The 13,372-nt window shown below is 32.4% G+C and overlaps 1 protein-coding gene across 3 annotated transcripts in view; it reads right to left on the bottom strand.

Moving 5' to 3' along the window:
• Positions 1 to 12,885, bottom strand: part of ear (ENL/AF9-related super elongation complex transcription factor) — an 81,612-nt gene extending 68,727 nt beyond the window's left edge. The window contains exons 1-2 of one of the 3 annotated variants that reach the window (XM_085814938.1): positions 12,566 to 12,885; positions 3,317 to 3,615 (exon numbers count right to left, since the gene is read on the bottom strand). In XM_085814938.1, coding sequence (XP_085671064.1) covers positions 3,317 to 3,331 — 15 coding nt within the window. In that variant the 5' untranslated portion in view covers positions 3,332 to 3,615; positions 12,566 to 12,885. The remainder of the gene's footprint in view (positions 1 to 3,316; positions 3,616 to 12,565) is intronic. The other 2 variants (XM_085814940.1, XM_085814939.1) reach the window with 2 other exon arrangements.
• Between the last annotated feature and the right edge of the window lie 487 nt (positions 12,886 to 13,372).

Here is a 13,372-nt window from a genome sequence, read left to right as displayed (position 1 = left end):
CACTAAAAACAGGTCGACTCCGGCTCCAGTTTTTGTTGGACAGTTTTAATTTGAAATGAAATTAAAATGAATTTAAAAAATTAACGACAAGCTGAGTTATTATTTTTATTTATGGACTATATACATTAATAAATAGTAATTTTCTATTTCATTGACATATTAATAAATAAATATAAGGGAGGAGGATGGATGTGATATTTGCCATTAGTGATTAAACATTTAGTTACAAATCTTACTGGTAAATTTAGGTAAGCAGCAAGAACTCCCAAAATAGATGCCATTCTTAGGAAGTGAGCATGAAAAGGAGCAATTATTGATCAAGCAACGTGATAAGGAAGTACATATTTGATGATAAATAAGTTTTTAGAATCAAGAACATTTTAGAAGATGTAGATAACCCTATTGTTTCACTAATAGAAAGGCTGTGGAATTATCTTGCAGAATTGGAAACTCTTCTTTCTACGCAGTATATAGCCACAAAAAAGCTGCAATCTGAAGAATTGACAGGAGGCAAGAATGGAAGAATGAGATGTTTATTCTTTCTGAAATAGAAGGTTTATTGCAGAAGGAAATTTCTTCAATGAAGAAAAGAGAAACTAGTTTGCTAGACAATGACATCTTGCTAGGTTCAATATATGTAGATCCGAAACACTGAATTTTCTCGAATGACGAAAAAATTAAAAAGGCAAGGAAAGCCATCTATGAACTTAAAAATAAAATTATTCTCAGAATAATTGGAGAATTCGAAGCAGTACAGTCAAACTGCAGACATTGCAACTGAGTCTCTATAATCCTCTTCCAGTGATGAATTAGATTCTGAGAAATATTACTGGATAATATTGAAAAGGCTAAGGCAAAGCGAATGAAAATAAAGAACCATGAACCTTTAGATATAAAAATGAAAACATACAAACAAGATTTCTACATGGCCTTTGAAGAAATAGAGAAATATGATTGCGCTTGCAAGACACTTCTTTTAGAACTTATAAAAATCTATACTGAAAAGTTAAAAGAAGTTAGCTCTAACGGTAACAGCTCTTCCTCCTACTCAAGTTAGTGCGAAAAGACTCTTCTCAGCTCTGAAGTTTAAGAAGTCGGATCTATGGCCCTCCAACAAAGATCTTGCTGAAGCTATACTGTTTCTTAGAAATAACTACTGCCAGTTTTTCCATCTCATAATAAGTGCTAATTAATATGTCTATTTCATCTTTTAGAACAGAAAATTAGTGTTCCATGATATGAAATTTTAGCTGCTTTTAATTTAGAAAATGTAGTTCAAATAGTATTAACATGATAGTCTATAAATTAACCAAGAATTAAAATTAGAAATGGGATCTGGCAGACTGAACAAGAAATTTTACTGACAAGTGAGAAAAATGATATGAAAACTGAAATTGTCAAAAATCTGAGAATTTTTGTAAGTGATAGAAAGATAAAATAAGATGACAAAGGATTTTGAAGAACACGCTTTAAGAGTTTAATAAAAAAAAGTAACAAAGAAAGAAAGATGATTTCTTCCCCCCCCCAATGTGTTTCCTATGAGAAAGGCAGCACATAGAAAATGGGATTTAAGAACAGGAAATTGCAAAATTTTCAAGTTTCAATTCTGATGAACTGTTGTTTTTTAATAAATCAGAATATTTGATACAAATTCTTAGAAAACTCAGGAATTAAAAAAAAAAAAAAAAAAAAGTTGCAAATTAAACTCAAAACATAATGTTAAAATGATAATTAAAAAAGTAAATATAAATATTATGGATACGCAGGCTAAATTATACTGAAACTGCAGGGAAGAAACAACTTTCACAGACGACCCATCAGCTTTGTCAACTAGAATCATATTTCAGGATCATCCTCTTGAAATAAAATAGTAAAGAAACTGTTTGTAGAATGAAGCAAATCTACCCGTCTTCAAATTATATACTTACCAATATTACAGCATTCATGTTATGTTTATCCGGGTTTTCAAGGTTTCACCTGAGATATGCACATAAATATTCTTTTGTGGAAGTACAATACTATACAGCTATATAATTTGGAAATGTTAAAAAACACATTATTTTTCATAAAACCGAGATTAATTTGAAATATGAGAAACTTCTCAATTTCTTGACTTTTTTTGCTCATACACTAAACCCATTTAGAATAATAGCTCATGTACTTAAACTGATAGTAATTCTAAAGAAGACATAGTATAAACCAAGACAATGTTTTTGTTTTTCCCTCATTCATAAACCTTAAAAAAACCTTGAGATTCATAAGAATTTTTGGCAAAGAATTCTTCATAAATATATCAGTTACTAGGATTCCCTAATCTCAACAAAGCAAAAACTTTTAGAAATACAGTCACTAACCAAACGGCTGAATTTTGCCTTCCTTAGGAGGGAGAAGACAAGTCTTTTTAGTGAAAATTTTAAACAGAATTAATAAAGAACCAATTTTCAAAAAAAGTACTTAGTATTTTAAAGGGGCTTGAGGTGACAAATGTTACTATTATCCCAAATGACACGTGTAATTTTTTGTTATGAATCTAAAATAAATTTTACATTGTCTATCCAGTTATCCAAGCTACATAGATCTCAATAAGTTTGGATTTACTGTTTTTGCTCCCATGCTTATTGATTAATTTAAAATGCATTATTGGGAGATGTTATTATTAAATAAAGTATATAAACTACATCATGCAGGTAGAAGGTACCAGATGCTCCTTAGTGCCAAGTGAACTCACACATATGACAAGAACGTATACAATGTAGTAATACATTCAGAGATGGGGCATGAAAATTAGGAATTCCACCAAGTTTGATCAATCAACGAAATTTATGTACAAATGTGTTCCAGAAGCAACATACCATTATAGACCACATATTAATTACTAATACGACACGCCCAAGAAGCACTACATTGTCTTTCTCCCATTAAACGGCCATTTTGATCACTTATCTTTCTTCCATTAAACGGACATTTTGATCACTATATACTCTTTGTTAAGCAAATCAAATCATATTAACATCAATAAAACCAATCTAAACTAGATTACACATGAAATTTTAGAAACTGAAATAAAGGGCCTTTCATACAAGTGGAGTTTTCTCGAAGTATTTTTTTACAGCATCACACTGACAACAGTGTACATTTTTAGTGACATTCGAAAACCTGAAAATTTTTTTCTTCATTTAATGTACATTGCATTGATATATGGTCAACAGCTGCAGAATTAAACTCAGCTGAAAAACTGGGTCAATTATTTTGAGGAATCCTATATTCTAATTTTATTGTTTTCCCAGGTTAAAGAAAGTAAAAATACACTACTTACCTCACCAAGATCCATCTCAATAAAAATCCTGAATTTCAAAGGTGCCCAAATAAAATCCTTTGACTGAATAAATCTTGTTGTTAACACATACACTTACTGACATCACCAACAGCCCACGAGGTTAGTAGATGTATAGTCCAACATGTGTACTTACTCACTAAGGAGCATAGTGGCAGACTGTACATTAGGATACATCACTAACATGTTTAAAAGTCCAAACTCTGCTTTACTGTAATCTTCTAAACATCTGTCACCTTGTCAACCGCACCATATTCTGAAGATTAGCTCTTTGACAAAAACTGCATATAAAAAAATGTTTTCCCTTTAAAACTAGCTTATAACAGCATTCAATAAAAAAATAAGCATGTTATTGGTGATTAATGCAGTATCTATTTCATAGAATACTGCATTTTTATACTTTTAAAAATAAAAAAGTACACAAGAATTTTCATAATTCTTAAAATTAAAAAAAAAATCCTCTTGTGAGTTTCCTGCTAATTTGATTTAAGTTTCTTTTTGCAGCAAATAATTTATATGGTTAATACAGCAAAAGAAAATGTTCACTGCAAAAAATTAATGCAAGCTCTTTACCCCAATAGCCACCAAAAACTGAACTGTCATTCCACAGTTTATAAGCCTACTCTGATAGCCTAATTTACCAATAATTTTTTAAACAGGCACAAATCTAAACTAACACATGAGACATCACAAAATATTACGGTCCTTAACTCAGGTTTAGTTAAAGCAATGAATAAAAAAAGCAGTCAAAAATTTTTATAATGAAAAGAAACTGCAGCCCAGTTTCAACTGGCATATTAATCCAAGTTTTAAACAACAGGGAGTCAATTTCATCATTTTAAGTAAAGATGGGATAGAAAATATATACATTTAGTATATTTTTTATGGACCAGCAACATCCAATCACACTTGATAATGAAACAAAAAATATTACTTACAAATTTTCAAATTCTTTGGATAGTTGTTATTTTATAAATAAGTGCAAATTTTCACATTTCAAATGAATTCAGATTTACATTCAAAATTCAATCTGCATATTAGTCCTTTTAAATTGTATGATAATAAAATCTTTTCTGTAGTTTACTTAGACCATTTTGCCATACAAAAATCAATCAATACTTATTCTGTTTAGATAATATGATAATGACAACAAAACAAAAAAAAATCGACACAAAGAAGGAGTTGTTTGATGGAGACAAAAATTGGTGGATAGGAGAACTTTGTACGGAATAGAAAATTATTAAAATTTCAGAAGAACTGAACGATTTATTTCAGAATTACATAGTTGCAAAGTAATAGGCACAATAAGGTGTTGACCCACCTCTAATCTGGATGCAAGCAGCCATACGGCATGGCATAGACTGATAAAGCTCCTGGGTGGTGTCTTGGGGTATTTCTCTAGTTGTCGTGCTAGGTCATGATAGATGCAGTTGCCTTCCGATCATATTCCAGATATGATTGATGGGAGAAAGATCTGGCAGGCCAAGGAAGTGTTTGGCAAGCTGTAAGCCAGTTCATAGCAACACATGCCGTATGTAGTCTGGCATTATCTTGCTGAAAAATAAGGCCAAGGTACTGCAAAAGGAACGGTAGCAAAACAGATCTCGTAATGTTGTCGATGTACCACTGTGCTGTTAGTATACCTCTGATGACTACCAAAGGGGTCTGGCTATCAAGGAAAATGGCACACATACCATAACTCCTGAGGGCCTGTGTGACGTGCAATAGCAAAAACAGGAACAGCACACTGCTCTGGGTATCTTCAAACACGTCTTCAATGATCATCACAACACAGTTGGAAGCGGGATTCATTGCTAAAGACTATGTCCCCAGTCAGCGTCATTCCAACCTGATCGAGCCAAGCATCATTGTAATCTGGTTCGACCGTCTGCAGGTGACGTAATGGTCGGCATGAGTGTAGATTTTGCTCTATCAGCCCTCTGTGAATGGTCAGAGTGGACAATCGTGTTGCGGGTCACATGTCTGATGGTTGATAGTGATGAATCAGGTGCTGCGACAGCCTAATCTGACAATCACTCCGTCCTCCCGTTCTGTTATGGGCTAGGTCGACTGCTACCATAATGACGCTGAAATCTGCCACTGTCCATCCATTCTCGCCAGCATCTTCTAATTGCCGCATTGCTTCGACTCATATGATGAGCGATTCTTCGATTTGCCCAACCTACCTCTTTCAATCCAATGATCCAATTCAATCCACTTTCAAACTCTGACAGTTGCTCGTAATGAGCTCGAATCCTGAGGTGAGGGGTTTTTTTCAGTTGTTAAATAGTATCCTAAATCGCAATGCAGCAGAAATTTTTAACAGTTCAAGAACAGCTCCTTATACACATTTGCTGGATGTGCAGTTCCAATGCACTGGAGATTGCACTAATTCATTAGACAACAAATTTTGATCATTTGTACATTTGGTCAAAACATTTATGCATACGAAATTTCAAAGCAATCGGTTGTTCTTTCTTGGTGTGTTGATTTTTTTGTTATAGTGTAATTACACCTGAAGTAGCCAGAAATTATCTCAGTCCCAAGATAATACCCTGACTGAGAATTGCTAAATAGTAATTCTCAGGAAGAATTAGTAAAATTCCATGCATGTTTATATTGAAGTAACCGTTTTATTATCTGGACATCCAAGAATGGTTACACATGCCAAAATCAGAAACATCATATTTAATAAATGGATACTTTTGATTAACCAAGCATTACTCTAGGTGACAATATCTATAATAAATAAGTAATCAGACAACAAAAATTAAAACTTGATTTTTAAAACATAGCTCTTAGCTGAAAAAGTCAAGTATTAAAAAGAGATATCTTGGTTGAGAATTTACAACCAGCTAATAGAATGGAAGTCATTCACAAGATTAAATGAATCACACAAAATTAAACTCCTGAGTAGCACTGCATTTTGCAGATGTGTTTAAACAGCACTTACCAGATGTAAACTCTAACAAACTTTCCCATTACCTCAACATTCCGTGTAACTTGATGACTCTTTTTTTTAAAAAATTGCTACATGATTTTTGCTGTTACAGCAAAACATTCTATTTGAAATAATGTGAAAGTCTATTAATTATAATAATTTCTATCACTGCCTTTTAATTACTGCATTATTGCATATTTATGGAATAATGCAGTAATACATACAAATGTCTGCATGTTTTCCCATTTTGTACAAAGATTTGTTATGATAATATATTTGTGCAATTCTTTGCGAGTTTGATTCTAGAAACTTCCTACAAACTTGCTGATTTCTGTAAAATTTTCAGGTTTTGCTTTTCATGGAAATTTTAATCTGCCCTATTAGCCCTCTGAGTAAAAAAAGTGGCTGAAGAAAATAAAGCAGCTGCTGTCAATCACCATTCACATTACTTTCTGTTGCTAGCTGTTAGCAAGCTTACCTGAAGGTTTATGGCTGTAAGGTACTGAAAACTAAACTTTTAATTCCTTCTGAGTATAGTTTTTCAGTTTACCTCTAAAGAAGTAGTTCTAAATCATTGGCTTGCTGGCATCTGGTAACCTGAAACCCTTTCTTTAGACACCCAACAGCCACAATCACAATATCACTATCAGACAAAAACTTTATTCTAATGCTAATGTAAAAACAATCATAAAAAGGGTACAACTACATTCCATATACACGGACATTGCATTTGTGGTATCTACTTGCGCCTTCACTCAGTCCCATTTTTATAGTTTTATCTGCATGCTGGATTAGGATTAGAGAGCCTGCTTTAAAAAAATGCCCTGTTTGCTGCTAGTGCTAGTTCGGGGTCTACACAAAGGATGAATCCTCTAATGGGCCAAGCTTTTGACATTCAGTAGCAGTACCAATGCAATCGAACATTGAATGTCACCCTAAAACTTTCATAAGAATTCCAATAGTAAATATCCACTTAGGTCTGCTTTATATGAACATATAGTTCAATCACCGACATCTTCTTTAAAAGCTCCACAAAGCAACCTTTTAACCTTCAAAAATTAAGCAAAGAATCGCACAAAAGCGTCCTTCACAGTAAGTTATGTTCTAGCATCACATAAAAATTCATTTTTAGACTAGGCCAGTGGTGGCAAATTTTTTTGGAGTCACGTGGCCAAAACCTTTTCTTTGAGTAGGCTGTGTGTCCAAAACCTTTTTTTTTCGGGGGGGGGGGGCATATCTCACACCTCTCCGATTAAATCCCCATTGGACAGCAGTTTACGATGTTTTGCCAGGCACAGGGAAATTAGAAAGCTGGCCATTGTTAGATGGTTTGTTTTAAAAAGATAATTGCAAAAACCAACTTTCTGATAATTATAATTACTCAATTTCCCTTCAATAAACACCTTCCACTTAGTTTCATCAAATTCGGCAACAATCTTGTGGTTGGTGTTAAAGTGTCTTCTGACACTAGATATGCGACACAAAACACTTTCCCCGCATGGAATGTATAATGCTTTCGCATTGCGTTCAATAACTCCAAATGATTCTGTCTAGGTCTCTTGAAATGACCATCCACTATAAATGTTTAATTTTGTCTTTTTTGTTGGAGTCACTTGTAAGAGTTCAAGACCTGGAGTATAGAAAATCTTTTTAACAATTAAAGTATTAAAATTCACCGGCAATTTGCAATAAATTTGAATTCATTTAGCAAACATTAGCTGCTTCTAGTTTGGCATATTTTTTTACATGTAACACATAATATGATTGACCCAAACAATTGAAACGTCATGAAATGTATATCATTTCTATGGCAATATATGAAAATCTTTCATCTAGGCTTAGGCCCTATGCCAGTGGCATTATGCAATACGTAAATAAGTGAAACATTCAAAAACAGACCAAAACACTTATTTAAATTATATAGTTTCATTTCATTTCATTGATATACATTTCATGATGTTGTGATTATTGATTAAGGAAATAATACTTTAATCGCGTGCCAGCTGATGAGGCTCTGCGTGCAGACTGTGGTGCACATGCCATAGGTTCGCCATCACTGGACTAGGCCACTGTGAAGGAAGCTATGCTAGCAATGTCAGAGCCTTTATTTCACAAATTTAAAACAAGGATGAAATGATTTCTTCTATAAAAGATGACATCTATGTATAGAAGAGATCTGATTTAGAAAAATATGAGTATCTTTTCTTGCAGTTTAATGAATTTAATGATGTTACTAACTCATCACAATTTCTGACGTTTACAAGAATGATGTTTCCCGACTTCTTCCGAAAAAAGAGCACTGTAAACCGTGTTGACTTTGACAAAAAACATACAACGGTAAGACATATGACACAGATAAAAGCTATGTTAAAGAAGAGAACATACCAATAAAAAAATATTCGTCATGATTACAACTTGTCGGTGCATCATCTGATAATACTGAGTTTATAGGGCTCTATAAGAAGGATGACACCTCTTTCAAATTTAATTCATACCACTGTGTTATTCGGCTGCTAAATTTATCTCAATCACATTGTAACTGTTACTGTATGCATTGTAAATTTTATCCGAGGACAGCCTTTGAATCAAATTTTTTAGAAATTTGCTTCATGCTCTAAATAACAGGTAATTTGCCATGCAGACGAGACAAAGTTTTAACAAGATTTGTTGGAATGCCGGCTTATTAAATTGAGTAAGATTAAAATTCTCATATCCAAAGGTAATTATGACTCAAAATTGAATGACATGAGTGACTTGCTGATCTGGCATTTTCAGCTGATATGACTTCAAAATTCAACAACAACAGTACAAGGAAAAGGAAAAAAACATATCAGAAATGATGAGTTCAATATCTGCTTTTCGAGCTCAAACTGAGTTGTGGATGAACAACTTATTGCAGAAAAATTGTCACCAATTTCTGTCATTTAAATTCACTCTAGACGTGGAATTTATTCTGAAGCATGATCCATCTAGTATTCCGGAATATGTTCAATCCATCCTCCATTCTAATTAAGTATATTAAAAAACTTCTGTTACTTAGCTCAGGTTTTAAAAGAGACTTCTAAGATATGTTTCCTTTGGAGAAATTTTACCGTTCACAAAAAATTCTTTTCTAGGAATAATAGCCATAACATAAATGACTTTATGAATGGAAAAATTTTATTTTATTAACAAATCAGAGTTTGAATTAGAGATTATTACTCTTGGTACTGATATAACACTTAAAAGTACAGAAAATAAAAATGATGAAGTTTTTTAATTTAATGGACACTATTAGATACAAAAACATACTTAGGTGTGCACTAATAGTGAAAGCACTTTTTGGGTTAATATACCTTTGTAAGCAGGCTTCTTCACAATTTAAAATAATAAAAAGAAAGTACAGAAATATGTCCACTCCAAAGCATGTGGAAAACAACATGGTGCTGACATTCTGTGTATCAAAATATGCCCGATTTTAATAAGTTGTCAGAGAATATTAATAATCAAATATTTTATTAACAGCAAGTTAGTGACTTAGTGAGACATCTGACAACTTAACAGTTACATTCTCTTGTATTACTTTATTAGCGCGTGCTTTTGTTTATTTTTTAATTTAAAACCTATAAGACATTTGCATTTTATTAGTGAATGTTCTTAATTTCTTTGTAAGTTCATAATAATTTTTCTTGTCAGGAAACACGAAGTCATCCAGTAAAATCATATTTTAATGAAATTTGTATGTTCCAAACATAAAGCACTGGGTACCTGTAAGGAACATCAGAAATTTAAAAATATCCCTTAAGGCAAAGCCGACTGGATACCACTGCTCTAGACTTAACAAGTGTTGCAAACCGTACAAGTGAAAATGTCTAACAACAAAAGATAAAAAATGAACATAATGGAAGTGAAATTGGATTCCTTAAAGAGACTGCACACAGGGGAAAATTTTAATGAAATTACTATAGATTCTGGTGGTGGGCAAACTACTACAGTCAAAAGTCTTCAATCCGGATGTCCATAATCCGGAATTATCTATAATCCAGACCTCAAAGCTACAAACTGTTTATAGAATTAAAGATAAAGTATTAGCACATAAAACGAAGCAACTTTAACAACTTACATTGAAAGAAATGTTTAAAAAAGTAAACAAATAAATATTAAGCTTTTTTTTTTTCTGTAAATTTTGATACCCTTTAGATCATAATTGCTCTTTATTTCATAAATTACGGTTTCATATTTTTAATTTTATAATTTCTGCAAGCCATCTTATCAGTTTGATCTACAATATGGAAAAACAAATAATCCGGAATCCCCGAAGAGTCTGGATTAAAGACTTTTGACTGTATAATAAGTAAAGGCCCACAATCGAGTCTCCATAGGTGAAAAGAGCATATAATGATAGTGTAAAGGAAAAGAAAAGTATGAAAGATAGTGAAAATAATAAAAAGTGAGTGAGGCACTTCATTTGTGTATGGAGCAAAGGAACACTCATTTCACGACTCATCTACAAAGGAAAGCTCTCAAATTCTATGAGGAATTTTCAAGAACAAGGATTTACTGCTAATGTTGACAGCCTCAACAAGTGAAAGAAGCTTCACAAACATTTTATGGCAGGTCTAGTTTTCAAATGTATCTTTGAAAATGCTTTGATCCAGGGAAGAAAAATAATCTCTTGGTTATAAAAGAAGTAAGGAGAGAGTTACAATCCTGCCATGCAGCAATGCAACAAGTAGCCATGAGCTCAAACTAAGGCTCTTTAGCAAATAGAAAATTGTCCAGGTGTTACACATACAAGAATGCACTGATGGGACTTAAACCTTCAATAATCTAACTATTTGATACAGTAATCAATCATGATTGGATGAATGGAACGATATTTAAAGACTAGTTTTATCTGCAGTTTGTTCCTTCATTGCAAAAATTTCTTATATCAAAAAAAGGCCTGCCACAGAAAACACTTCTTTATGCTTGACAATGCCTCATCACATCCTGATGGCGAACAGTTGTAGGACAAAGACATAATAGGCTTTTCCTCTTTCCTAACATAACTTTAGAATGCCAGCCAACGGACCATGACATTTTAGAAGCACTGTAAAACACATAAAGACATACTTCTTTCATCTCTTGACCTAAGCTATGAAGGAAGGCTGTCATGGAGGAAATTAGTTTCTTTAGTTTGTGTAATAGTCGTGAAAATATTATGACTATTACACATAATAATTAAATGACTAGTACGTAGTTGAAAAATCATAATGACAATGAGAAAAAAATAAAAGTTCTATAAATGAAATGGAAAAGTTTTATTTCACTTCTTAAAATTATAATCCAAAAACTTCCTTGAAAGGTTAAAGTTTCTTCAGATTTTTTTTTCAGTAAAATTTAATCACTATCCAGATCCCTGAATTAAAAGCCTCTCCAAACAGTCAAATAACTAGGCTGGCTAGCCTTGTATAATGAATGAAAACATTTATAAATGGTACAAATTGTCTTTTAAATTAAAACACTTGCTTAATCTAATTATGATATTACATAGCAGTACAAATGTATTATGTGGTGATAGAAAAGTACTTTTTCCTTATGATATAAAACAATACTTGCTGCAAAATGTTAGGATGCACAAGTTCTTTAATTATTCATGTTATGCTGATGACCAACACTCTTTTATAATACAGAATATATATAAGCAATGGCATTCTCTTGCGTATTTGATCTTTATTTGTAATGTATGGAATTTAATCCACTAATTGAAATAAATAACACTTTTACAAAATATTAATAAGTGGCTGTTGAAGAATATGAGGTTACTTAAATTTAGGAACCACAGCGGTATTGTGGTAAACTCTGCCATGCAAACACTTTCACTTTGTATTTTATTATATCGTAGAACATTTGTTTCTTGAAACAGCGCCAAAAATAATACTATTACAACTCAAGAACATTCAAAGACAAATTATACATGAAAAATATAATAAAATGTTAAAATTTTTCCGAATACATCGAAACAGCGATGTCAGAAATGCAATCTTTGCCTACTACCACGTTTAACTTTATTTACATTTAACTTCCTATAGTTCTTAACTATATTTAGAATTGTTGGTATACTTCTTTTCAGATTATTCCAGAACACTGACAGTCAATAGCAATACAAATCTTTTTCTGAGACTGTAATAATCTATATTATAATGTAGTCAAAAAATCTGATAACAGAATAATAATGATGAAAACGATAGTAAACATTAAGATGCATAATTAGATATATTCTGATAGATCAGACATTTGTTAATATTTTTACCTAAAAAATTACTCACCATTTTTTTAGCCAACTTCCAAAATGAGATAACTCTCAAATTGTTACGTATACCTCGTTCATTAATCCCAGAATTTCATCATACACCAAAAGACACAACATGATAGCACACTATTTTCGTGCTCTACCACATTACGACGACAACACTGAAATTAAATATCATGGAACCTCCATGAAAAATGATGTTTTCCAACATTCAAAAAAACTACTTGTTAACGTTGAGTACAAAACAGCAAGGAAACAAAATTGCATAAAGTAATAAAAATTAATGAAAGTTTCCAACTTCAGCGCGAGCATAAATCGAACACACCGTTTGGCGGCGTAACATGAAATTGCCAGATTTAAAATGACAAATTCTTCTGACGTTTACTATCACGAAACTTTAATTTCCGGATAATTTGAATTTATACATTCCACAAGTATTTCCATAGCAATTCAGATATTGCAAACGGTTAATAAGTATGTCCTAAAGTAAGTCGCTACTAAAAGGAAACGATGCGCTATGGAGGTGTATCCCTTAATATCAGTCAGAATAAAACACTTTGTATAAATTTACCAAAGATTTTGAATAGTGTAAATAAAAACGTGTTTTTATATTCCAAAAATTTATTACCGAATAAGTACCCGCGTATAAGTCGACACCCCCACTTCGACATAAAAAATTCGTAGAAAATAAGAAACCCGCGTATAAGTCGACCCCCCACTTCCGAAATCGATCGAGAAACCTCGAAAAAATTTTTTTAAGTACTACATTTATTCAAAATCATCTGAGAAAAAAAAGTAAATATACGATAAAAAATACCTTGGT

The sequence above is a fragment of the Stegodyphus dumicola genome, chromosome 4, assembly GCF_044657685.1.
Source record: "Stegodyphus dumicola isolate Sdum_Otavi_A_Nest chromosome 4, ASM4465768v1".
NCBI lineage: Eukaryota > Metazoa > Arthropoda > Arachnida > Araneae > Eresidae > Stegodyphus > Stegodyphus dumicola.
Note: the sequence above shows the minus strand (reverse complement) of the source record. Positions and strands in the feature narration are given on the sequence as shown.